General features: G+C 37.6%; 1 protein-coding gene across 1 annotated transcript in view; it reads left to right on the top strand.

Annotated features, from left to right (window-relative positions):
• Nucleotides 1-27,905, top strand: part of EFCAB3 (EF-hand calcium binding domain 3) — a 573,675-nt gene that overhangs the window by 309,220 nt on the left and 236,550 nt on the right. The window contains exons 87-90 of the mRNA XM_049861611.1: nucleotides 20,831-20,884; nucleotides 21,528-21,632; nucleotides 22,164-22,217; nucleotides 25,714-25,818. Coding sequence (XP_049717568.1) covers nucleotides 20,831-20,884; nucleotides 21,528-21,632; nucleotides 22,164-22,217; nucleotides 25,714-25,818 — 318 coding nt within the window. The remainder of the gene's footprint in view (nucleotides 1-20,830; nucleotides 20,885-21,527; nucleotides 21,633-22,163; nucleotides 22,218-25,713; nucleotides 25,819-27,905) is intronic.

Here is a 27,905-nt window from a genome sequence, read left to right on the forward strand (position 1 = left end):
ATTAGAGGGCCGAAGAGAGAAAAAATACAATGGAATAAAGTTAGAGGAAAAAAAAATGTACAGAATGACAGTGAAAAGTTGTTGTTCCTAGGTGCCGTAGACTTGGTTCCTACTTATAGCAACCCCAGGTACAACAGAGCAGAATACCGCCCAGTCCTGTACCATCCTCTCAGTCTTTGCTATGTTTGAGCCCGTTGTTGTAGCCACTGTGTCAATCCATCTCCTTAATGGTCTTCTTCTTTTTCACTGACCCTCTACTTTACCAAGCATGATATCCTTCTCCAGGGACTGGTCCCTCCTGATAACAGTCCAAAGTACGTGAGAAGAGAGAATGCTAAAATTGAGGAATGATTTAAATGCCGTGAACTATCTCTTAAAATGATCATTTCCACTACTATAAATCCCACTTCATCCAATCAATTCCATTAGACAAGAAGACAGAAAAGACACAGGAAGGAATGACAGGTCTGGCACATATTCCCTTTGTCATGAAGTCATAAAAGACCGTGGCAACTCTCATCAGACCAAGGGCAATGAAGGATCCAGGTTGCATGCTTGGACTGTTTCCTCCATGAAGCTGCAGGATTCCCTTCTGGGCCAAGCTCCCTGATCCAAGGGCTGTATTCCTGGTCTTCAATTGCCTCTTACTAGTCTGGAGACTCTCCAGAGTACAATGAATCACAAAGTAATTCCATCCCAAATGAGCAAAATAAGGTATATTAACCTAGAAAAATTATTTAGTGCAAGTGTTTATCTAAAACCTGCTCATTTAACTTATATGTCATTTGGTATCATTGTTGCCATTGATTACTGTGCCTTTGTGTAAGATATGTAATATCTGCAGAATATTTTTTTATTTAAGTATTTGTAAAGGTATCTGTTTATTTTCATAGTCTGTACTATTTTGGTGGTATTATGCTTTCTTATGTTTTCAAATATAATATTTGAAAAAACAAACATATCCTATATTTCTATATTTTATAGAACATATATAAGTTAGATAGTATTAATAAACAACTGTGATTCCTCCACTCATCCTAAGTATTAGAATATTACCAATAACTTTTTTTTTTTTACATGTGTATTCTTCCCCACCTCATTCCTCTGCTATCCCCTTGCAAGGCAAACACTGTCCTTAATTTTGTGTTCTTAATTCTTTTGATTGCTTTTTAAATATATATAAATCTATGAAAGGCAGAAGCTGTGTAAGGTGGAAACCTGTCAGAGAAGGAAAATTCAAATATTTCCCACTAAAACAAGCAATAGAAAAGTGCTAACACTGCACCCTGTCAAAGGCAGAAAACTTGTGAGGCCCAGAAAAATAAGGCAGTCACCTTGAGTTTTGGCTCTCACAGGTTTCACTGTATGTCTAAACAACATTTTTTTAATTTAATTTTTTATTACGGTAAATATATATGTAACTCAACATTTGCTATTTCAGCAATCTTCACATGTACAGTTCAGTGACATTAATTATGGTCATCATGTTGTTCAACCATCATTACCCTTGTTGGTTCTCAAATTGTACCACCATTCTTAACCGAAACTCAGCGTACCCTAAGCATTGAGTCCTCCTTTTCCCCTCACTCCCACTGCCCCTGTTAACCACAAACAAACTTTGATCTCTATACCCTTGCCTATTCTAGATATTTCATGTAAGTGGAATCATACAGTATCCTTTTGTGACTGGCTTATTTCACTCAGCATAATGTATTCAAGTTTCATCCATGTTGTAGCATGTATCAGAACTTTATTCCACAGTATGTATGTATCACATTTTGTTTATCCATTCATCTATTGATGGACATTTAGGCTGTTTCCATCTTTTGGCTGCTGTGAATGGTGCTGCAGTGAACACTGCTGTATGAGTAAAGATTTGTGTTCTTATTTTCAGTTCTTTTGGGTATATACCTAGGAGTGGTATTGCTGTATCATATGGTATTTCTATGTTTAACTTTTTGAATAACTGCTGAACTGTTTTCTACAGTGGTTGTACCACTAGCAACGGATGAGACTTATGATTTCTCTGCATCCTCACCAACATCTGTTGCTAAACAATACTTTTAATAGATTTCTTGTATTCCAAGGTTTATAAAAATGTCATCTTACAGTATATTAGAGGTTTTCTGGAATGAGTTATTTTCTCAATACTAAGTTTCTAAGATCCATCTATATTGTTAAATGCAGCCATACCAGTACCTTTTCATTGCTAAATAATAGTCCATTGTGTAACTATACCACAATTTATACTTTTTACCATACTTCCCAATTTTCATTATTACAAACAGTCCTGCCAAAAACAGAATTGTACATGACTCCTGGTGCACATATCAAAGAATATCTCTAAAGTATACATAGTTCCAAAAAGTCCCGTTGCCATTGAGTCTGCTCCTACTCATAGTGACTTTATCGGACAGAGTAGGACTACCCCATAGAAGTTTTCAAGGAGGAGATGGTGAATTTGAACTGCTGACCTTTTGGTTAGCAGCCAAACTCCTCACCACTAGGTCACCAGGGCTCCAAAGATACACCAGGTTCAGCCATGGAAGACACCAGACACTGCTGTGATTACAAATCAAACTGAGGTTGTCGTGACCACAACGCAGAGTACTAACCACTATACAGTCACGGCGCGCCACCAGCTCCTAGCTTGGAGTGCACATTAGTGGAAAATCTGGGTTATAGATAGGCCACTAATCAATTTTACAAAGGTAATTCCAAATTGCAGTTCATATTTCTATCAGCAGTATTTAAGTGTTCCTGTTGAGCTCTTTTACAAGTGTATATAGGTATGTATATGTGTATTTTACCAAATCTAACCAATCAAGTGAGTATAAAATGTTGTCTTATTGGAATATTAATTTTTGAGGAGATTGTACAAATTATAAAAAATATTTTCAAACAAAACATTTATTGACAAAATAGGTCTCCTCTTACATGAGTGAATATTCATAATGTTTGCCCTTGGAGAGTGGGCATTATGTGGCATTTTCTTATTTTATACAAGTTCTTCATATTTTGGATAATAATCTTTTGTTCTATGTGTTACAGATATTTCAGTTTGTAATTTTATCTTCATAGTGTTTGCTGATGAATGAAAATATTAATATCTACTTTATCAATATTTTTCTCCATGATTTATTCTTTTTTAATGTAATTTTTAATGCCTTTCCTATGAAGTTAAGAAAATATTTTTCCATATTTTCCTCCAAAAGTTTTTTCTTTTTTTTTTTTATTGTGCTTTAAGTGAAAGTTTACAAACCAAGCCAGCCTGTCACACAAAAGCTTATATACACCTTGCTACATACTGCCAGTTGCTCTCCCCCTAATGAGACAACCCGCTCCCACCCTTCACTCTCTCTTTTCGTGTCCATTTCGCCAGCTTCTAACCCCCTCTACCCTCTCATCTCCCCTCCAGGGAAGAGATGCCAACACAGTCTCAAGTGTCCACCTGATCCAAGAAGCTCACTCCTCACCAGCATCCCTCTCCAACCCATTGTCCAGCCCAATCCCTGTCTGAAGAGTTGGCTTTGGGAATGGTTCCTGTCCTGAGGCAACAGAAGGTCTGGGGGCCATGACCACCGGGGTCCTTCTAGTCTCAGTCAGACCATTAAGTCTGGTCTTTTTATGAGAATTTGGGATCTGCATCCCACTGCTCTCCTGTTCCCTCAGGGGTTCTCTGTTGTGTTCCCTGTCAGGGCAGTTATCAGTTGTAGCCGGGCTCCACCTAGTTCTTCTGGTCTCAGGCTGATGTAGTCTCTGGTTTATGTGGCCCTTTCTGTCTCTTGGGCTCATAATCGCCTTGTGTCCTTGGAGTTCTTCTTTGATCCAGGTGGGTTGAGACTCACTGATGCAACTTAGATGGCTGCTTGCTACCATTTAAGACCCCAGATGCCTCTCTCCAAGATGGGATGCAGAATGTTTTCTTAATAGATTTTATTATGCCAATTGACTTAGATGTCCCCTGAAACCATGGTCCCCAAACCCCTGCCCCTACTACGCTGGCCTTTGAAGCATTCAGTTTATTCCAGAAACTTCTCCACTTTTGGTTTAGTCCAGTTGTTCTGACCTCGCCTGTATTGTGTGTTGTCTTTCCTGTCACCTAAAGCAGTTCTTACCTACTATCTAATTAGTCAATACCCCTCTCCCACCCTCCCCCTTCTCGTAACCATGAAAAAATATATTCTTCTCTGTTTAAACTGTTTCCGGAGTTCTTATACTAGTGGCCTTAAACAATATTTGTCCTTTTGCAACTGACTAATTTCACTCAGCATAATGCCTTCCAGATTCCTCCATGTTATGAAATGTTTCACAGATTCCTCACTGTTCTTTATAGATCTGTAGTATTCCATTGTGTGAATATACCATAATTTATTTATCCATTCATCTGTTGATGGGCACCTTGGTTGCTTCCATCTTTTTGCTATTGTTAACTGTACTGCAATGAACATGGGTATGCATATATCTGTTCGTGTAAAGGCTCTTATTTCTCTAGGATATATTCCAAGGAGTGGGATTGCTGGATCGTATGGTAGTTCTATTTCTAGCTTTTTAAGGAAGTGCCAAATCGATTTCCAAAGTGGTTGTACCATTTGACATTCCCACCAGCAGTGTATAAGTGTTCGAATCTCTCCACAGCCTCTCCAGCATTTATTGTTTTGTGTTTTTTGGATTAATGCCAGCCTTGTTGGAGTGAGATGAAATCCCATTGTAGTTTGATTTGCATTTCTCTAATGGCTAATGATCGTGAGCATTTCCTCATGTATCTGCTAGCTACCTGAATGTCTTCTTTAGTGAAGTGTCCATTCATATCTTTTGCCCATTTTTTAATTGGGTTATTTATGTCTTTTTGCAGTTGAGTTTTTGTAGTATCATGTAGATTTTAGAGATCAGGTGCTGATCGGAAATGTCAAAGCTAAAAACTTTTTCCCAGTCTGTAGGTAATCTTTTTACTCTTTTGGTGAAGTCTTTGGATGAGCATAAATGTTTGATTTTTAGGAGCTCCCAGTTATCTAGTTTCTCTTCTGCATTGTTAGTAATGTTTTGTATACTGTTTATGCCATGCATTAGGGCTCCTAATGTTGTCCCTATTTTTTCTTCCATGATCTTTATCATTTTAGATTTTATATTAGGTCTTTAATCCATTTTGAGCTCGTTTTTTGTGCATGGAGTGAGGTATGAGTCTTGTTTCATTTTTTTGCAGATGGATATCCAGTTATGCCAGCACTGTTTGTTAAAAAGACTGTCTTTTCCCCATTTAACTGGCTTTGGGCCTTTGTCAAATATCAACTGCTCATATGTGGATGGATTTATGTCTGGGATTCTCAGTTCTGTTCCATTGGTCTGTTGTTGTACCAGTACCAGACTGTTTTGACTACTGTGGCTGTATAATAGGTTCTGAAATCAGGTAGGGTAAGGCCTCCCACTTTGCTCTTCTTTTTCAGAAATGCTTTACTTATCTTTACTTACTCTTTCCCTTCTATATGAAGTTGGTGATTTGTTTCTCCAACTCATTAAAGAATATTGTTGGAATTTGGATCGGAATTGCGTTAAATGTATAGATTGCTTTTGGTAGAATAGACATTTTTATAATGTTAAGTCTTCCTTTCCATGAGCAAGGTATGTTTTTCCACATATGTAGGTCTCTTTTGGTGTCTTGCAGAAATGTATTGTAGTTTTCTTTGTATAAGTCTATTACATATCTGTTAAGATTTGTTCCTAAGTATTTTATCTTCTTGGGAGCTACTGTAAATGGCATTGATTTGGTGATTTCCTCTTCAACGTTCTTTTTGTTGCTCTAGAGGAATCCAACTGATTTTTGTATGTTTATGTTGTATCCCGATACTCTGCTGAATTCTTGTACTAGTTCCAGTAGTTTTCTTGAGGATTCCTTAGGGTTTCCTGTGTATAAGATCATGTTGTCTGCAAATAGAGATAATTTTACTTCTTCCTTACCAATTTGGTTGCCCTTTATTTTGTTATCTGGCCTAATTGCTCTGGCTAGGACTTCCAGCACAATGTTGAATAAGAGTGGTGATAAAGGGCATCCTTGTCTGGTTCCCAATCTCAAGGGGAATGCTTTCAGGATCTCTCCATTTAGGATGATGTTGCCTGTTGCCGTTGTATAAATGCCCTTTATTATGCTGAGGAATTTTCCGTCTATTCCTATTTTGCTGAGAGTTTTTATCATGAATGGGTGTTGAACTTTGTCAAATGCCTTTTCTGCATCAATTGATAAAATCATGTGATTCTTGTCTTTTGTTTTATTTACGTGATGGGTTACATTAATTGTTTTTCTAATGTTAAACCATCCCTTCATACCTGGTATGAATCCCACTTGGTCACGGTGAATTATTTTTTTGATATGTTGTTGAATTCTATTGGCTAGAATTTTGTTGAGGATTTTTGCATCTACGTTCATGAGGGATATAGGTGTGTAGTTTTCTTTTTTTGTGGTGTCTTTACCTGGTTTTGGTATTTGGGATATGCCAGCTTCATAGAATGAGTATGGTAGTATTCCGTCTTTTTCTATGCTCTGAAATACCTTTAGTAGTAGTGGTGTTAACTCTTTTCTGAAAGTTTGGTAGAACTCTGCAGTGAAGCCGTCCAGGCCAGGGCTTTTTTTGTTGTTGTTGGGAGTTTTTTGATTACCTCTTCAATCTCTTCTTTTGTTATAAGTGTATTTAGTTGTTCTACCTCTGTTTGTGTTAGTTTAGGTAGGTAGTGTGTTTCTAGGAATTCAACCATTTCTTCTAGGTTTTCAAATTTGTTAGAGTACAATTTTTCATAGTAATCTGATATGATTCTTTTAATTTCAGTTGGGTCTGTTGTAATATTGCCCATCTCATTTCTTATTCAGGTTATTTGCTTCCTCTCCCATTTTTCTTTTGTCAGTTTGGCCAATGGTTTATCAATTTTGTTGATTTTTTCAAAGAACCAGCTTTTGGTCTTGTTAATTCTCTCAATTGTTTTCTGTTTTCTTTTTCATTTAGTTCTGCTCTAATTTTTATTATTTGTTTTCTTCTAGTGCCTGAGGGTTTCTTTTCTTGCTCCCTTTCTATTTGTTCAAGTTGTAGGGATAATTCTTTGATTTTGGCCTTTTCTTCTTTTTGTATGTGTGCATTTATTGGTATAAATTGACCTCTGAGCACTGTTTTGCTGTGTCCCAAAGGTTCTGATGGGAAGTGTTTTCATTCTCATTGGATTCTATGAATTTCTTTATTCCATCCTTAATGTCTTCTATAATCCAGTCTTTTTTGAGCAGAGTATTGTTCAGTTTCCAAGTGTTCAATTTCTTTTCCCTGCTTTTTCTGTTATTGATTTCCACTTTTATGGCCTTATGGTCAGAGAAGATGCTTTATAATATTTTGATGTTTTGGATTCTGCTAAGGCTTTATGGCCTAATATGTGGTCTATTCTAGAGAATGTTCCATGTGCACTAGAAAAGAAAGTATACTTGGTTGCTGTTGGCTGGAGTGTTCTGTATATGTCTTTGAGGTTAAATTGGTTGATTGTGGCATTTAGATCTTCCGTGTCTTTATTCAGCTTCTTTCTGGATGTCCTGTCCTTCACCTAGAGTGGTGTTTTGAAGTCTCCTACTATTATTGTGAAGCTGTCTGTCTCACTTTTCAGTGCTGATAGAGTTTGTTTTATGTATCTTGCAGCCCTGTCATTGGGTGCAGAAATATTTAATTTGGTTATATCTTCTCGGTGTATTGTCCCTTTAATCATTATGTAGTGTCCTTCCTTATCCTTTATGATGGATTTAACTTTAAAGTCTATTTTGTCAGAAATTAATATTGCCACTCCTGGTCTTTTTCGATTGTTGTTTGCTTGATGTATTTTTTTCCATCCTTTGAGTTTTAGTTTGTTTGTGGCTCTAAGTCTAAGGTGTGTCTCTTGTAGGCAGCATATAGATGGATCATGTTTTTTAATCCATTCTGCCACTCTCTGTCTCTTTATTGGTTGATTTAGTCCATTTACATTCAGGATAATTATGGATAGGTGTGAATTTAGTACTATCATTTTGATGTCTTTTTGTGTGTGTTGTTGACAGTTTCTTTTTCCCACTTTATGTGCTGAGTAGATTATCTTTATATATTGTCTTTTCCTCATATTCGTTGTTGTTGACTTTGTTTCTGCTGATTATCTATTTTTTTAAATTTTGATAAGTAGAATAGTTTGTCTCCTTTGTGATTATCTTATTATTTGCCCCTATTTTTCTAAATTTAAACCTAACTTTTATGTCTTCATATAGCCATATCTTCCTCTCCATGTGGAAGATCTATGATTACATTTCTTAGTCCCTCCTTGTTGTTTTAATGTTGTCTTCTTTTATATAATAACATCACCATTACCGTGTTTTGAGCTTTTTTTTTTTCAATCTTGCTTTGTTTTTTTTCATTTCCCTGTATGGGTTGACTTCTGGTTGCTCTCCCAGTGTTCTAGTCTTGGGTTGATACCTGATATTATTGATTTTCTAACCAAAGAACTCCCTTTAGTATTTCTTGTGGTTTTGCTTTGGTGTTTACGAATTCACTAAACTTCTGTTTATCTGGAAGTTTCCTAATTTCACCTTCATATTTAAGAGACAGTTTTGCTGGATATATGATTCTTGGCAGAAAATTTTTTTCCTTCAGTTTTTTAAATATGTCATCCCATTGCCTTCTTGCCTGCATGGTTTCTGCCAAGTAGTCTGAAGTTATTCTTATTGGCTCTCCTTTGTAGGTGACTTTTCATTTACCCCTTGGTGCTCTTATAATTGTCTCTTTATCTTTGGTTTTGGCAAGTTTGATTATAATATGTCTAGGTGACTTTCTTTTAACATGTACCTTATGTGGAGTTCGATGAGCATCTCGGATAGGTATCTTCTCATCTTTCACAATATCAGGGAAGTTTTCTGCCAACAAATTTTCAACAATTCTCTCTGTATTTTCTGCTACCCCTCCCTGTTCTGGTTCTCCAATCACTCGTAGGTTATTTCTCTTGTTAGAGTCCCACATGATTCTTAAGTTTTCTTCATTTTTTCAAAATTCTTTTATCTGATTTTTGTTCAAATATATTAGGGCGAAGTGCTTTATATTCAAGTTCAGAAATTCTGCCTTCTACTTGCTCAATTCTGCTCCTCTGAGTTTCTATCGAGTTGTCTACTTCTGTAATTTTATTGTCAATCTTCTGAATTTCTGATTGTTGTCTGTCTATGACTTTTCCAGCTTGTTAAATTTTTCATTATGTCCCTGAATAATCTTTTTAATTTCTTCAATTGCTTTATTTGTGTTTTCCTTGGCTTGTTCTGTGTATTGCTTCATTTCCTTTCCAATGTCTTGAAGGGTTCTGTATATTAATCTTTTATATTCTGCCTCTGGTAATTCCAGGAATGCACTTTCATCCAGAAGATCCCTTGATTCTTTGTTTTGAGAGCTTGTTGCAGCAATCATGGTCTGTTTCTTTATGTGACTTGTTATTGACTGTTGTCTCTGAGGCATCTATAAGTTATTGTATTAGTTTATTTTATGTTTACTTACTGTGTCAAAGCTTCTTGCTTTGTTTTGTTTTGATCTGCCCAAATGGATTGCTGAGTGAGCTAGCTTGATTTTTTTGCCTTTGGAGTTCTATTGTCCTGTCCCCAGATGGCTAGAGCTGTTATCAGGTATATCAGTCTAGGAGTCCATTCACTTTTCTTGTATGAATTCAGCTCAGGTTTCCAGGTAGCTGATCATCAAGTATGTGGTACAGGCTCTGTCCTACAGTCTTAGAGGGGCAGGGGTGATTGGTGTATGTACCAGTATCTGATTGCAGCAGGGGGTCACGCTCTGAACAAGGCAGAGGGCTGCAAACCAACCCCCGAGTGTCTCTGGGGAAAGCACATCCCTGTTCCCTAGAGCGTGTTGGTGGGTGGGTTCTGCAGACAGACCATAGGTACCCAGTGTTTTTGGTTGTAAGGACTGGGAGATACCAGTTATCCTTGGACCTCTGTTGTGGATGGCTGGGTGACCTGAGTGAGCTACAAGTCCTTAAGGCCCTGATGTGGGTAGGTGAGGAGCCTGTTTAATAGGCAAAGCAATGTCAAACATTAAACACCCACCTCTCCACCACACAGCTGAAATGGTTGGAGTCTGCCAACAAGGGCCTATTCTCCTGAAATAGGCCCACATAGGTCCATGCAGAGGGGAAAGGTGCTCAAAGTCCACGGACCATTTGTGCCTGGACAATAGCTGCTAATGTCCTGAGCTTCCCTGGTTAGTGGAGCTGGCAAATTATCTTTTCCCCCAATTGCAAATTTTTTCCATCTCCAAGGCCAGGAGGATGGCTCTAGGCACTCAACAGTGCCTATCTCAGGCCCAGGTAATTCAGCCGCTGAAGCTGGCTTGGGGGTGGGGGGATGCAGTAAAATATATGCAAGTACTTAGGTTTTGCAAGAGCGCTGTTCTTCTCATATTCTGGAGGTATGAGTAGGCTGTGTGGCTGGCTGCTTCTCCCTGAGGAAACTGTGGCCAAACGCTAGTACCAATCCGCCACAGCTCCGGGAATGGTGCCTGAGGGCTCCCTGTGATTCAGGTCTGGTAACTTCTCTCCGCTCTGAACCGTCTCTTCCTCCTCCTGCCCCTCTGTTCATTTTCTAAGCTTGCCTTTGATGCTCAGGGCTCCTAGCTTGTCATAAATATACTTGTTTCACTTGTTGTTTTGGGTCTTTGTTGTAAAGAGGGCTCGCTGGAAGCGTCTGTCTATTCTGCCATGTTGGCTCTGTCTCCTTTTCCAAAAGCTTTAAAATTTTGCTTTAAGTTTTTAATTCCTCACTACCTCTGGAATCAATTTTGTGTATTGCTTTTCCACATCGATAACAATTGTCCCAATGCCTTTTATTTATTTACCTTTGCTTGGGAACCAAGTCGAGGGCACCTAACTACAACAACTGGTATTCGTTGATATTCATTGCAAACACTGTCATATATCAAAGATCCATATATGCATAGGCCTTTTTTTTTTTTTTTTTTTTGGTTTCTGTATTCTGTTGCACTGATCATTTTATCTATCTGTGTGCTGATACTAAAAAAAAAAAATTCTGATACTACTGTACAGTAATTATCATGGCTTTATATAAATCTTGATATCTGTTAGGGAAGGTACCATCACATATTCCTCTGCTTCAATTGTGTCTTGGTTATTCTTGACCACTTCATCTATATGAATTTTAGAATCAATTTGTCAATATTTACAAAATGCCCAGTGTGAATTTTATTGGAATTACATTGATTCTATAGAACAGTTTGGGAAGAAGTGATATCTTTACCCTTGTAGATCTTCCTGTCAATGTACATGGGAAATCTTTCCATCTATTTAGGTCTTTTAAAAATATCTTTTTGTAAGTTTAATCACTTACAGCATGCAGGTCTTACACAACTTTAAAAAGAATCCTGTTGTCATCAAGTCAATTCCAACTCACAGTAACCCTACAAGACAGAGTGTAGAACTGCCCCATAGAGTTTCCAAGGCTGTAATCTTTACGGGAGTAGACTGCCACATCTTTCTCCTGCAAAGTAGCTGGTAGGTTTTAACTACCAATCTTTGACCTCTCCATTAGTAGCTTAGCGCTTAACCGCTGAGCCTCCAGTGCTCTTTTATACAACTTTAGTGAGCATTATTCCTAGGAATGTTATAGATTTGTTGTGATTATAAATGACATCTTTTTAAAGTCATTTTTTTCTCTTGCCAATACATAGAAGTGAATTAGATTTTTATACTGACTTTATACACAATTACTTCCTAACCTCTCTTATTAGTTCTAGTAATTTCTCTGGATAGTCATTTGCATTTTTTGTGTACACAATCATGTCATCTGCAGATAATAACAGCTGCGTTTATTCCTTTCCACTACTATGTTATTGTTGTTAGGAGCCATCAAGTCTGTTCCAACTCATAGCGACCCTATGTACAACAAAATAAAACACTGCCTGGTCCTGTGCCATACTCACAATTGTTGTTATGCTGGAGCCTGTTGTTGCAGCCACTGCGTCAATCCGTTTTATTGAGAATCTTCCTCTTTTTTGCTGACCCTCTACTTTACCAAGCGTGATGTCCTTTTCCAGGGACCAATCCCTCCTGATAACATGTCCAAAGTATGTGAGTCATAGTGTTGTCATCATTGCTTCTAAGGAGCATTCTGGCTATACTTCTTCTAAGACAGATTTCTTCGTTCTTTTGGCAGTCCGTGGTATATTCAGTATTCTTTGTGAACGCCACAATTCAAAGGCATCAGCTCTTCTTCATTCTTTCTTATCCATCGTCCAGTTTTTGCATGCATATGAGGTGATTGAAAACACCATGACTTGGGTCAGATGCACCTTAGTCTTCAAGGTGACATCTTTGCTTTTGAAGACTTTAAAGATGACTGTTGCAGCAAATTGGCCCAATGCAACAAATCTTTTGATTTCTTGACTCCATGGGTGTTGATTGTGGAGCCAAGTAAAATGAAATCCTTGACAACTTCAATCTTCTTCCATTTATCATGATGTTGCTTATTGGTCCACTTGTGAGATTTTTGTTTTCTTTATGTTGAAGTGTAATCTCTACTGAAGGCTGTGGTCTTTGATCTTCATAAGTAAGTGCTTCAAGTTCTCTTCACTTTCAGCAAGCAAGGTTGTGTCATCTGCATAACACAGGTTGTTAATGAGTCTTCCTCCAATCCTGATGTCCCGTTCTTCTTCTTAGAGTCCAGCTTCTCAGGTTGTTGGCTCAGCATGCAGATTGAATAGGTATGCTGAAAGGATACAACCCTAATGCACACCTTTCCTGATTTCAAACCACACAGTATCGCCTTGTTCCATTCAAACCACTACCATAAGATTCCATGAATTTTCTTCATCCTGCATTGATAAGGATATTCAGTAAAAAATAAAACTGAGAGTTGGAAAGAAAAAACAAAACTATTGTAATCCTTAAATGGTCCCAGAATTCTACAGAGAAACTACTATAATTGATAAGAAAGCATAGCAAGATTGCTGGATCCAAAATTTTAAAAAGCATTTCTATACACAACCAACAGTTGTAAAATGAAAAAATTTAAAAGATCCAATTTACCACAGCATCAAAAACTATATGGTCCCAAAAAAATAAAGCTTTAAAAAAATGTGGGTGCTTGCATGTTGCTGTGATGCTGGAAGCTATGCCACTGGTATTCAGATACGAGCAGGGTCACCCATGGAGGACAGGTTTCACCTGAGCTTCCAGACCAAGACAGACTAGGAAGAAAGACCCAGCAGTCTACTTCTGAAAAGCATTAGCCAGTGAAAAACTTATGAATAGCAATGGAACATTGTCTGATACAGTGCTAGAAGATGAGCCCCCCAGGTTGGAAGGCACTCAAAAGATGACTGGGGAAGAGCTGCCTCCTCAAACTAGGGTTGACCTTAATGACGTGGATGGAGTAAAGCTTTTGGGACCTTCATTTGCTGATGTGGCATGGCTCAAAATGAGAAGAAATAGCTGCAAACATCCATTAAGACTTGGAACCTGGAATGTACAAAGTATGAATCTAGGAAAATTGGAAACCATCAAAAATGAAATGGAACGTATGAACATCGATATCCTAGGCATTAGTGAACTGAAATGGACTGGTATTGGCCATTTTGAATCAGACAGTCTTATAGTCTACTATGCTGGGAATGACAACATGAAGAGGAATGGTGTTGCATTCGTTATCAAAAAGAACGTTTCAAGATGTATACTGAAGTACAACACTGTCAGTGTTAGGATAATATCCATACGTCTACAAGGAAGACCAGTTAATATGACTGTTATTCAAATTTATGCACCAACCACTAGGCAAAAGATGAAGAAATAGAAGATTTTTATCAGCTGCTGCAGTGTGAAATTGAACGAACATGCAATCTGGATGCATTGATAATTACTGGTGATTGGAATGCAAAAGTTGGAAACAAAGAAGAAGGATCAGTAGTTGGAAAATATGGCCTTGGTGATACAAATGATGCCAGAAATCGAATGATAGAATTTTGCAAGACCAATGACTTCTTCATTGCAAATACCTTGTTTCACCAACAAAAATGGTGACTGTACACATGGACCTCACCAGATGGAACACACAGAAATCAAATTGACTACATCTGTGGAAAGAGACGATGGAAAAGCTCAATATCAGTCAGAAACAAGGCCAGGGGCCGACAGTGGAACACACCATCAATTGTTCAAATGCAAGCTCGAGCTGAAACTGAAGAAAATCAGAGCAACTCCACGAGAGCCAAAATAAGACCTTCAGTATATCCCACCTGAATTTAGAGACCATCTCAAAAATAGATGTGATGCATTGAACACTAGTGACCATGACCAGACGAGTTGTGGAATGACATCAAGGACATCATCCATGAAGAAAGCAAGAGGTCATTGAAAAGACAGGAAAGAAAGAAAAGACCAAGACAGATGTCAGAGGAGACTCTGAAACTTACGAACGTCGAGCAGCTAAAGCAAAAGGAAGAAATGATGAAGTACAAGAACTGAACAAAAGATTTCAAAGGGCAGCCCAAGAAGACAAAGTATTATAATGACATGTGCACAGAGCTGGAGATAGAAAACCAAAAGGGAAGAACATGCTTGGCGTTTCTCAAGCTGAAAGAACTGAGGAAAAAAGTCAAGCCTCAAGTTGCAATAGTGAAGGATTCCATGAGGAAAATATTAAATGATGCAGGAAGCATCAAAAGAAGATGGAAGGAATACACAGAGTCATTTTATCAAAAAGAATTAGTCGATGTTCGACCATTTCAAGAGGTAGCTTATGACGAGGAACTGATGGTACCAAAGGAAGAAGTCCAAGCTGCACTGAAGGCATTGGCGAAAACCAAGGTTCCAGAAATTGACGGAATATCAGTTGAGATGTTTCAACAAATGGATGCAGCACTGGAAGTGCTCACTCGTCTATGCTAAGAAATACGGAAGACAACTTCCTGGACAAATGACTGGAAGAGATCTGTATTTATGCCTATTCCCAAGAAAGGTGATCCAACCGAAATGCAGAAATTATAGAACAATATCATTAATTTCACATGCGAGCAATATTTTGCTGAAGATCATTCAAAAACGGCTGCAGCAGTATATTGACAGGGAACTGCCAGAAATTCAGGCTGGTTTCAGAAGAGGACGTGGAACCAGGGATACCATTGCAATGTCAGATGGATCCTGGCTGAAAGCAGAGAATAGCAGAAAGACGTTTACCTGTGTTTTATTGACTCGGCAAAGGCATTCGACTGTGTGCATCATAACAAACTGTGGATAACATTGCGAAGAATGGGAATTCCAGAACACTTAAATGTGCTCACAAGGAACCTTTTCATAGATCAAGAGGCAGTTGTTTGGACAGAACAAGGGGCTACTGATTGATTTAAAGTCAGGAAAGGTGTGCATCAGGGTTGTATTTTCACCATACCTATTCAGTCGGTATGCTGAGCAAATAATACAAGAAGCTGGACTATATGAAGAAGAATGGGACATCAGGATTGGAGGAAGATTCATTAACAACCTGCGTTTTGCAGATGACACACCCTTGCTTGCTGAAAATGAAGAGGACTTGAAGTACTTACTAATGAAGATCAAAGACCACAGCCTTTAGTATGGATTGCACCTCAACATAAAGAAAACAAAAATCCTCACAAGTGGACCAATAAGCAACATCATGATAAATGGAAGAAGATTGAAGTTGTCAAGAATTTCATTTTACTTGGCTCCACAATCAACACCCATGGAATCAACAGTCAAGAAATCAAACGACGCATTGGGTAAATCTACTGCAAACGACCTTTTTAAAATGTTCAAAAGCGAAGATGTCACCTTGAAGACTAAGATGCGCCTGACCCAAGGCATGGTATTTTCAGTTACATCATATGCATGTGAAAGCTGGCAGTGAACAAGGAAGACTGAAGAAGAATTGATACCTTTGAATTGTGGTGTTGGTGAAGAATATTGAATATGTCATGGACTGCCAAAAGAACGAACAAATCTGACTTTGAAAAAGTGCAACCAGGATGCTCCTTAGAAGCAAGGATGGCGAGATTGCATCTTACATACTTTGGACATGTTGTCAGGAGGGATCAGTCCCTGGAGAAGGACATCATGCTTGGCAGAGGACAGGGTCAGCTGAAAAGAGGAAGACCCTCAATGAGGTGGATGATACAGTGGCTGCAACAATGAGCTCAGGCATAACGACGATTTGTGAGGACAATACAGGACCGGGCAGTGTTTCTTTCTGTTGTGCATAGGGTCGCTATTTGTCAGAACCAACTCGACAGCACCTAACAACAACAACAAAACTTCATGCAATATGGTACAGCCACTGTGGTAAAAAGTTTGGTCATTCTCAAAAAAAATTAAAATAGAATTAACGTAGGCCCCAGAAACTCCACTTATAAGTATATACACCCCAAAGAATTGAAAATCAGTATTCAAATAAATACTTGTATAATAATATTAGTAGTAGAACTCTTTAGAATAGCCAAAAGGTAGAAACTACTCAAATGTCCATCAACAGATGAATTAATGAACAAATGTGGTGCACACATACAATGAAATATTATTTAATCGTATAAAGGAGTGGAATACTGATAAATACTACAAAGTAGATGAACCTGAGAATCATGGTAAGTGAAAGAAGCCAGGCACAAAAAGTCACATCTTGTATGCTTCCATTTATATAAAAAATAAAATATGGGTTAGCTTCTTTCCAGCCTTCATTAACTATTTCTTCACCACCCATGACCTAGCCCCAGAGACAATGCCACATATCATAGGTGTTGTTGTTGTTAAGGCAGCACTGCATTTGTGATAGCTAGAGCTAGTCATGCTGCAATAACAAACAACCCACAAATCACCTTGGCTCATGACAAAAAAACATTTTTATTGCATGTCTCTCAAATTTAAATATTGGCTGCAGATTGCCTGTACCTCTGCTCTGTGTTCTGTCCACTTTGGGATACGGGCTGAAGGAGCATTCCTACCTGGGACATGCTGCTTTTGTGACAGAGAATAAAGAGACATGGAGGAACCATGGCGTAGTTCTTAAAGTATCAGCTCAGAAGAGACACAAACATTCTATTTGCCAAAATAAGTTACATGATACCACTGGGAGCACAAATATTGTCTTACCATAAGAAGGGACTTATAAAGAGGGCAGTGAATATTTTGAACAAAAAATTAACACGTAGTGTATCTGAAAATATGGGGAAAAACAATTTACAGTGATTTTAATGCATTTTAAAATTGACTCCATAAATATGAAGCATCTATTTAATGAAATATGTATAGCCTTCAAAAGAACCAGTCAGTTCCATATTTAAATACATGCATATACTTAGGATATCTCTAAGAAGGTACACAAGACAATGGCAATGGTGGTTGCCTACCAGGAAGAGAACTGCTTGATTAGGAATATGTTTGAAAGGGAGAAATATTTGTACTGTATACGCATTGGTACCATTTGATTTATGTAAATTATGCTTATGTTGCTTCATCATGAACAAATTAATTTCAAAAACATATTACACTAAAGTCACGATCTAAAAAAGGAAAATTGATAAATTGAACCTCATCAAAATTAACATCTTTTGCTTTGTGAGAAGAGGATAAAAATATGAACTACAGACTGAGAGAAAATATCTGCAAACCACATATCCCACAAAAGACTAGTATCTATGATACATAAAGAACACTCAAAGCTCAACAATATAAAATGTAAACAGTACAATTAGAAAATGGACAAAAGACGTGAAGGGACATTTCACCAAAGAGGGTATACAGATGACAAATACATAAAAGACACTCAACATCATTAGGCTCAGGGAAATGCCAAGTAAAATCACAATAAGCTGTCACTACACATCTATCAAGGAGCCCTGGTTGCACAGTGGTTAAGCACTTGTCTGCTAACTGAAAGGTCAGTGGTTCAAACCCACCAGCCACTCTGCAGAAGAAAGATGTGGCAGTCTGCTTCCAAAAAAATTTACAGCCTTGGAAATCGTATGGGGCAGTTCTGTCCTAAAGGGTAGCCATGATTGGAATCAACTCGACAACAATGGGTTACACATCTGTCAGAATAGCTAAAATTAAAAGTAGTCACAACACTAAATGCTGACAATAATGCTACAAAAAGAGAAATAAAAGCCATCATACAAATAGACATATGCAGACTCATGTTCATTGCAGCATTTTCACAACAGCAAAAAGATGGAACAACCTAAACCATCAACAGATGAATGGCTAAACAAACTATGGTACATACACACGATGGAATACTACACAACAATAAAGAACAATGATGAATCTGTGAAACATCTCACAACATGGATGAATCTGGAGGGCATTATGCTGAGGGAAATAAGTCAATCACAAAAGGGCAAATACTGTATGAGACCACAATTATAAAAACTCATGAAAATGTTTCCACACAGAAGCAATCTGTGATGGTTACAAGGTAGAGGGGACAGGGAGGGAAAAACACTAAATAGATGATAGATAAGTAGTAGCTTTGGTAAAAGATAAGACAGTACACAATACTGGGGAAGTCAGCACAACTTCACCAAGCCAAAGTCATAGAAGCTTCACAGACACATCCAAACTCCCCGAGGGACCGAATTACTGGGCTGAGGGCTGGGGACCATGGTCTTGGGAGACATCTAGCTCAATTGGCATGACATAGTTTATAAAGAAAATGTTTTACATCCTACTTTTGTGAGTAGTGCCTGGGGTCTTAAAAGCTTGTGAGTGGCCCTCTAAAGTACTCTAGTGGTCGTACCCCATTTGGAACAAGAGAGAATGAAGAAAATCAAAGACACAAGACAGAGTATTAGTCCAAAGGACGAATTTTCCACAACTACCACAGCCTCACCAGACTGAGTCCAGCACAACTAGATTGTGCCCAGCTACCACCACTGACTGCTATGACAGGGATCACAATAGAGGGTCCTGGACCGAGCTGGAATAAACGTAGAACAAAATTCAAACTCATAAAAAAAAAAAAAAAACAGACTTACTGGTCTGACAGAAACTGGGGAAACCCCAAGAGTATGGCTCTCAGACACCTTTTTAACTCAGCCTTGAAGTCACTCCTGAGATTCGCCCTTCAGCCAAAGATTAGACAGGCCCATAAAATAAATAATGATACACGTAGTTCAACCATGTATATGAGACAAAATGGGCACACTAGCCCAGAGGCAAGGACGAGAAGGCAGGAGGGGACAGGAAAGCTGGAGGAACGGAAATGGGGAACCCAAGGTAGAGAAGTAGAGAGTGCTGACACATCGCAGGGTTGGCAACCAATGTCACAAGACAATATGTATACTCTTTAAACAGAAACTAATTTACTCTGTAAACCTTCATCTCAAGCACAATAAAAAAATGAATGCTAGAAAAACTGAATCACTCATAATTGCTGGTGGGGGTGTAATATGGCATAACCACTCTGAAGTTTGACACTTTCTTAAGAAACTAAACAAGCAACTACCATACCATCCAGCAACTACACCGCTGAGCGTTTATCCCAGAGAATTGAAAACTTATATTCACACACGCAAAAATAACTGTACATGTATATGACACCGCAAAACTGGAATCGTCCTGTATGTCCTCCAGCAGGTGAGTGGTTAAACAGAGGTACATCCATATCCCATTCATCAATAGAAAGAAATGAGCTATTGATACCTACAACAACTTGGATGAATTTCCAGAGGATTATGCTCAGCAAAAAAAGCCAGTGTCAAAGGTTACGTACTGTATGATTCCGTTTACCTAACATTTTTAATGACCAGTTTTATGAATGGAGTGCAGATTAGTGTTTGCAAGGAGTTAGGGGATGAGGTTTGGGGAGGAAGGAGCGCAGGAGAGAGGGAGCATTGTTATAAAATGGCAACAGAAGAAATTGTTGTAGAGTTGAAGTGTTCAGTATCTTAACTGTGGCAGTAGATAAATAAGCTACCCAGGTGATGAAATTGTATAGCGCTTACTACATACACAAACCTACAAATGAGAACAAGTAAAAATAGAGAAGGCTGAGCAAGATTGGTGCATTGTATCAATGTCAAATCCTCTTTGTGATATTATACTATAGTTTTATTGAGGGAAACTGGCTAAAATATACAAGAGATCTCTATTATTTCTTACAACTGCATGTGAATCTATAATTATCTCTAAAATTTTCAAAAAATGTATTAAATTGAAAATAACTTAATTGTCTAAAAAACTATCTGTATCTACAACTCATAAAAAATCCCTAGTGATGAAATTGTCTTCAAAGTAGTAATTTATCATGTAAGCCAAAAAGGAGTAAATAAATCTGTCTGGGTCTATTAAAATAACACGGCACTATTGAGTGAGAACTCATAGCTCACACAGGGTCGCCATGAGTTGTAATCGACTCGACGGCAGTGGATTTGAGTTTTGTTTTTCTACTGAGTGAGAACTCATTTATATAAGATCATTATTAAAATAGAAATTGAAATGTTACTGAATAGTATATACCAAATTTAAATCCTGTTCTGGTGGCCTGATTAAAATAATAGAATGTTCTGCAAAGTTTAAGAGCTAAAAAGTAGACCTTGAAGAGGTGATTTTACAGTCTTATCCTGTGACTATTATAGGTTTGATTTCTCATAGAAATAAGGAATCATTTGTTATGAAATTATCTTTCATAATATATTTCTTTACTGATGCATTCTCATGAAGAAGATAAAAGTAGGGAACATCCTATGGTATGTAAATGTTGTTAGAATTTTCCTGTTTCACATTATTTCTTAATCTCATAGTCTATTTCTTCTATTATTTGGATTTCTTCTTACAGAAAATGGGAATGTTGCAGTGAAAACACTGTTGGATGGGTTAAAGGCTTTTACAGGCGAGTAAAGTTATCATAGAACCAAGACTCCAGGCTGTATGCAATAATGTATTTTAAAATAATATTTTCCTAGAATTCTCTTCCTGATTTGTAAATTTTTACCGTTAACCTTTTCTAATAAAACACCTGCTTCTAATATCCTGCAGTTTGCTTTTATATGTAGTAATTAAATGTCTATAACAACTAAAAACTTGTAAGCATTCTGAAGTTTTTTACTAACAGTATCATTCGCATCAACATTATTAACTCCTAAATCAGAATAGATCAACTAAAATAAGATAAGGCTTTTTATTGCCAGTATGAAGAGCAAATTACGTAATTCAGAAAAAAATTGAAAGTACATAGTACTCTCTGGTAAAATGTATAAATATATTGATTCTGATGCCCCAATTAGCCAGACAGTTATTTGAGTCAAATATATTTGCTCTACTTTAACCTGTCTTCAGATTATAAAATCTTTTCAGAATTTTTAAAGAAGTAAATTTGATACATGATCCCACTCTGATTCCGTACAGATATATACATCTTAATATGCCTTCAAATTTTCTCAAATTCAGAAGAAACTTAAGATATTATTAGTTTGTTATTTAAAATAAGTATTCTACAAAAATTCTTGAATGATAGCATTTCCATTTTTTCAAAGGAGAAAAGGTTGATGTGCGACATACGCAGGATGTTCTGAGCAACATGGGGATTGAGCTAACGGACAAAGAACAAGCGAAGCTGCTGCAAACGCTGCCAGTTGATGGTGAGCCATGTAAATGCCTCTCTTGACTTCGTGAGAGTAGTTTGATGACATTATGAGGGAAGTTTTTTAATTGTTTGGTATTTTTTTTAAAAATACTTAAAACAATTACAAAAATAAGTTTTATGTTATTTTTGTAACCCTTTTGCTCTTTTTAAATCAGGCCACAGGGCTAAGCAATTTTTTAATGTCATCCCACTGGCCAGTGACAAAACTATCCTAAGAAAGAAAATGAAAGGAAGCGACGGGTGAGAGACTTTAGAAGGACTGGATAGGTTAATGAAGAAACAAAGAATTATCCCCATAGGGGAGCCCGTTAACAATTGTCTCAGGTGTTAAAAATTGCATAATTTGTCACATTGAAATAGCTCTTATTTCCTCTTTTGATTTTTTTTTAAACTGGAGGATGAGATAAGAACACAGTAAATAATAATTCTTCCTGCAATTATGGAGTATATATCATCTTTTTTTTTATCATCTTTATGGACATCTGCATCATATTTTGCGTGATATAAAGCTTGCTTTGCATTGTAGCTTCTGGGAAGACCTATAAAAATAGATTGCTGGATGGTGTGAAGTCTTTCAAAGGTGAGCAACAAGCAATTTGGGATTTTAGACTTAAATTTATATCATCAGGTTTTTAAATCAAGCCACCCTTCTATGAATTAATTTTAAATTTAGCATCTTTTATTATAAATGTAACTTATTATATAGTATATTATATAAATGTCCTTTTTTAAAATTTTTATAGAAGGTCCCACAATCTCATATATTTTTCAAAACTTAAATCCCCAAAGTATAATTTTGAAATTTAGACGTTGTTATTGCTGTGTGCTGTTGAGTCAATTCTGACTCATAGCGACCCTATAGGGCAGAGTAGAGCTGCCCCATAGAATTTCCTAGGCTGTAATCTTTACTGGAGCAGATTGACAGGTCTTTTCTCCCACAGAGCCATTGACGTGTTCAAACTGCCAACCTTTCGGTTAGCAGTCAAGCCTTAATCATTACACCACCAGGGCTCCTGAAATCTAGGTAGATACCACAAAAAGTGAAGAGACTGATAGGTGGTTATTCTGAGAATTGGCTAAACAAACAAAGACAACAAAAAATAATGCATACTTATTGCGAGAAAGATTGGTCATTGATTACAAATAGAAATAAATTCATTAATTAAGACTCATAGGAACCTTTACATAGATCAAGAGGCAGTTGTTCGGACAGAACAGGGGATACTGATTGGTTTAAAGTCAGGAGAAGTGTGCGCCAGGGTTGTATTCTTTCACCATACCTATTCAATCTGTATGCTGAGCAAATAATCCAAGAAGCTGGACTATATGAAGAGGAACGGGGCATCAGGATTGGAGGAAGACTCATTAACAACCTGCGTTATGCAGATAACACAACCTTGCTTGCTGAAAGTGAAGAGAACTTTAAGCACTTACTAATGAAGATCAAAGACCACAGCCTTCAGTATGGATTCCACCTCAGCATAAAGAAAACAAAAATCCTCACAACTGGACCAATGAGCAACATCATGATAAATGGAGAAAAGACTGAAGTTGTCAAGGATTTCATTTTACTGGGATCCACAATCAACAGCCATGGAAGCAGCAGTCAAGAAATCAAAAGACGCGTTGCATTGGGTAAATCTGCTGCAAAGGACCTCTTTAAAAGTGTTGAAGAGCAAAGTTGTCACCTTGAAGACTAAGGTGCGCCTGACCCAAGCTATGGTATTTCCAATCGCATCATATGCATGTGAAAGCTGGACAATGAATAAGGAAGATCAAAGAAGAATTGATGCCTTTGAATTGTGGTGTTGGCGAAGAATACTGAATATATCATGGACTGTCAGAGAACAAATAAATCTGTCTTGGAAGAAGTACAACCAGAATGCTCCTTAGAAGCAAGGATAGCAAGACTGCATCTTAGATATTTTGGACATGTTGTCAGGAGGGATTAGTCTCTAGAGAAGGACATCATGCTTGGCAAAGTACGGGGTCAGCGGAAAAGAGGAAGACCCTCAATGAGGTGGATTGACACAGAGGCTGCAACGATGAGCTCAAGCATAACAACGATTGTAAGGATGGCACAGGACCCAGCAGTGTTTCGTTCTGTTGTGCATAGGGTCGCTATGAGTCGGAACTGACTCGACGGCACCTAACAACAACAACATGATTCCTCTAGGAGTCCCTGGGTGGTGCAAACAATTAAGCACTACTGACCTAAAGATTGGTGATTCAAACCCACCCAGAAGTGCCTCAGAATAAAGTCCTGGCAGTCTGCTTCCAAAAACTAACAGTCATTAAAAATCCTATGGAGCGCAGTTCTACTCTGACACACTTTGGTTGCCATTAGTCAGAATCCACGCAACAGCAGCTGGTTTTATGGTTCTCCTAAATAGTACATATTTTTACTGAAGTCCAGTTAAAAAATGTAGACAAAGGCACAATCTTGTGGCTAAGATGCTTTTGTTTCCCCCCTTTCCCCTAGACATTAGTCCAGAAAAAAGAAGAGAGTTGGGAGAATGAAGGAAAGAGTTAGAGGCCTGCAACTTGGTACCTCCTGCCACACAAGGAATGCCTCCTGGTTTTCCTAGGCTTTTTGGAAGTGTGGCAACTTATGTTTCTTAAAGAATTTAATGTGGAAGTTGTCCATGATGCTGCTCATTTTATAAGTTTCTGTGTGGTTTTGATCAGCTTAAAAATGGGGCATTGATAGCCAGAAACTTGATTTGTCAGTCTCTCTGTAGTCCTGTTTCCCACATGTGTTCTGTGTGGCTATCTTGTTTATCTTTTATAGTCTCTAGGCCTCCTGTTTTACAATTTTTTTACATTAAATTTTCCTCTCTGTTTATTTTCAGCCCCAATTCATGCTTCAGCTTCAGGACATTTTTAGCTAAAGCTCTCTTTGATATCATTCTGGGTAGTTTATAGAAATAAATGTGTATTCCTCTTTACTAATGCAAATGCCTTCCTACTTTAAAATGATCACAAAAGTAAGCTATACTCATAAACTATTTTCACAGCATGGGTAAACCAGATATAACGAAACTTCAAAGAGAAACCAGTTCTAGTTTTCTAGCAACTAAGAATTTTTCTTTTTTATTGTACTTTAGATGAAGGTTTACAGAACAAACTAGTTTCTCATCAAACAGTGCACACATTGTTGTATGACGTTGGTTAACAACCCACAACATGTCAACACTCTTCCTTCTCAACCCTGGGTTCCCTATTACCAGCTTTCCTGTCACCTCCTACCTTCCAGTCCCTGCCCCAGGGCTGGTGCACTCCTTTAGTCTTGTTTTGTTTGTGGGCGTGTTCAATCTTTGGCTGGAGGGTGAACCTCTGGAGTAATCTCATTACTGAACTGAAAGGTTGTCCAGGGACCATACTCTCAGGGTTTCTCCAGTCTCTGGAGTCCTGCGAGCCTGGTCTTTCCTTTTGAGTTAGAATTTTGTTCTACATTTTTCTCCAGCTCTGTCCAGGCCCCTCTATTGTGATACCTGTCAGAACAGTCAGTGGTAGTAGCTATAGTAGTAGTGGTAGTAGTGGGTAGTCAGCACAGTCTTGTTGTACTGGACTCAGTCTGGTGGAGGCTGTGGTAGATGAGATCCATTAGACCTTTGGACTAATCTTTCCCTTCTATCTTTAGTTTTCTTCGTTCTTCATTGCTCCCGAAGGGGTGAGACCAGTGAAGTTATCCTTTGTTGCTGCTCACAGGCTTTTAATACCCCAGATGCTACTAACCAAATAAGAATTTTCTTAAAATCTTTCTCTTTTATGCCTTCAATTAATTGTCTTTAACTTCAGTTGCAAAACTCATTATCTCCTGGGTATAGTTTCTCCAAGGTAAAATTTAAGGTTCTTTAATACAATGTTAAACTACAGTTTTGTTATCATGTTTAAAAGCAGTAACAATAGTGCTGAGAAATGAATTATATTTTCCCTTTTTTCCTTCTAATAGTAAGCAATTTTAATATAATGATAACATAGAGCATTAATATATTTCTAATATTTAATGTATTTCTCATGTTTCAAATATTTTTCTCACTTTTTTTTTTTTTTTTTTTTGTCTCTTTCCTAAGGAGGGAAAGTTAAAAGAAGTAAAATGAATACTGTTCTGGAAAACATGGGAATCCAGCTCACAGAAAAGGAGCTTAACAGTCTAGCAGAAAACCTACCAGTTAATGGTGAGCACTGTAGTTTTTCCTGTGCCTTTCTGCAGAGCTCTTGCTTGTGAACTTATACATGAGAATTTTTTGAAATAAGGATTATGTGAAAAGAAAACATATGGTATGTTTGAGTAGAACTCAGTCCTAAAGTAAAAAGAAATCACGCTTCATTTTTAAAAATCCAAAGTTTGTTGTTTTGTTCATTGCTGATTCCCTATAGTAGTAGTCTAGCACATAGAAGATGCTCAGTAACTATTTGTTGAATGAATATCAGTAAATAAATAGCTGAATTTATTTGACTTTGTCATTTCAACTACAACTTCAGCCGATAGTTGTATTATTCCTGTAATTCAGGTCTTTTATCGAATTCTTTTTTAAATAATACCTCCTTGTGTTTTTGGTGAAAGTTTACATAGCAAATTAGGTTTGTATTTAACAATTTCTATGCGTATTGTTCAGTGACATTGGTTACATTTTTCACAATATGTCAACATTCTCTTTCCATCCTCGTTGTTCCATTTCCATTAATCTAGCTTCCCTGCTCCCCCCACCCCCCACCTTCTCATCTTTGCTCCAAGGTAAAAGTTGATCGTTTGGTCTCATATAAATTTTTTTTAAGGAGCTCAGTACTCACTGGTGATCTTGTTTATTTTATGATCCAATCTGTTATCTAGCTGAAAGGTGACCTCCGGGAGTGGTTTCAGTTCCAAGTTAAATGGTATCTCAGGGCAACAGTCTCGGGTTCCTGTAGTCTCTGCCGCTCCAGTAAGTCTGGCCGTTTCTAAGATTTTGAATTTTGTTCTACATTTTTCTTCCATTCTATCCAAGACCATCTATTGTGTCTCCGGTCAGAATTACAGGTATTGGTAGCCAGGCACCATCTAGTTCTTCTGGTCTCAGGATAGATGAGGACGTAGTCCGCGTGGGCTGTCAATCTTGTAGAGTAGTTTCTTCTTTGAGTCTTTGGTTTCCTTCTTTTTCTTTTGCTCCACATGAATAGAGACCAATAGTTGTATCTTAGATGGCTGCCCACAAGCTTTTAAGACCCCAAATGCTACTCGCCAAAGTAGGATGTAGAACATAAACTTTATAAACTATATTATGCTAATTGACTGGCTTGTTCTGTGAAACTATGGTCGTAAGCCTTCAAACCCAGTAAACCAGTCCTGTGAGGTGTTTGGTTATATCTAGGAAGTATCCATAACTGTGCCCTTTGTGTCTTTTATTATATATATGAATATAAATGCAGCACACACAAACATATATATACATATGCCTACAGATACACCTAGAATTCACACACATATATTCACATATGCCTTCCTATACATGGAGTATACATATCTACCTCTCTACACACATATTTTTTGGTTGTTATTTCTGTTGTTGCAAAATTGTGTATGTTCTAACATTTACCAAAAATGTCCATTATTCTTGTGTACTTGTTAGTGTCATCATTTACCCTGGTCAAGTTGTGCAGACTTCACTCACATTTGGTATTCCCTTTCCCATCACCAAAAATAACAAGTTATCTACTATCTAGAAAGTGATTCTCCCTCCATCCCCCTCCAAAAGAATGTTGTTTTCTGTATGTATACCTATTCTTGTCTTTTTATAAAAGCGAGATCATACAATATTTGTCCTTTTGTGATTAACTTATTTCTCTCAGCATAACGCCCTCCGGATTCATCAGTATTATGTTTCAAGAGCTCATCATTATTCTTTATAGCTATGTAGTAGTCCATCATATGTATGTTCTACAATCTGTTTATCCATTCATCTGTTGATGGGCACTTAGGTTGTTTCCATCTTTTTCTAGTGTGATTAATGCTGCAGTGAACGTAGGTATGCATCGGTCTATTTGTGTCACTGCTGTTAGATCTCTAGGGTATATGCCTAGGAGTGGGATTGCTGGATCATAAGGGATCTCTATTTCTTGCTTTTTGAGGAAGTGCCATACTGTTTTCCATAGCAGATATTACACCATTTTATAATCCCACCAGCAGTGGATAAGGGTTTCAGTCTCCCCACAAGCTTGTTAGCATTTGTTGTTTTCTGTTTTTGTTTGTTTTTTCATCAGTGCCATTTTTACAGGGGTAAGATGG

This window comes from Elephas maximus, chromosome 19, assembly GCF_024166365.1.
Source record: "Elephas maximus indicus isolate mEleMax1 chromosome 19, mEleMax1 primary haplotype, whole genome shotgun sequence".
NCBI lineage: Eukaryota > Metazoa > Chordata > Mammalia > Proboscidea > Elephantidae > Elephas > Elephas maximus.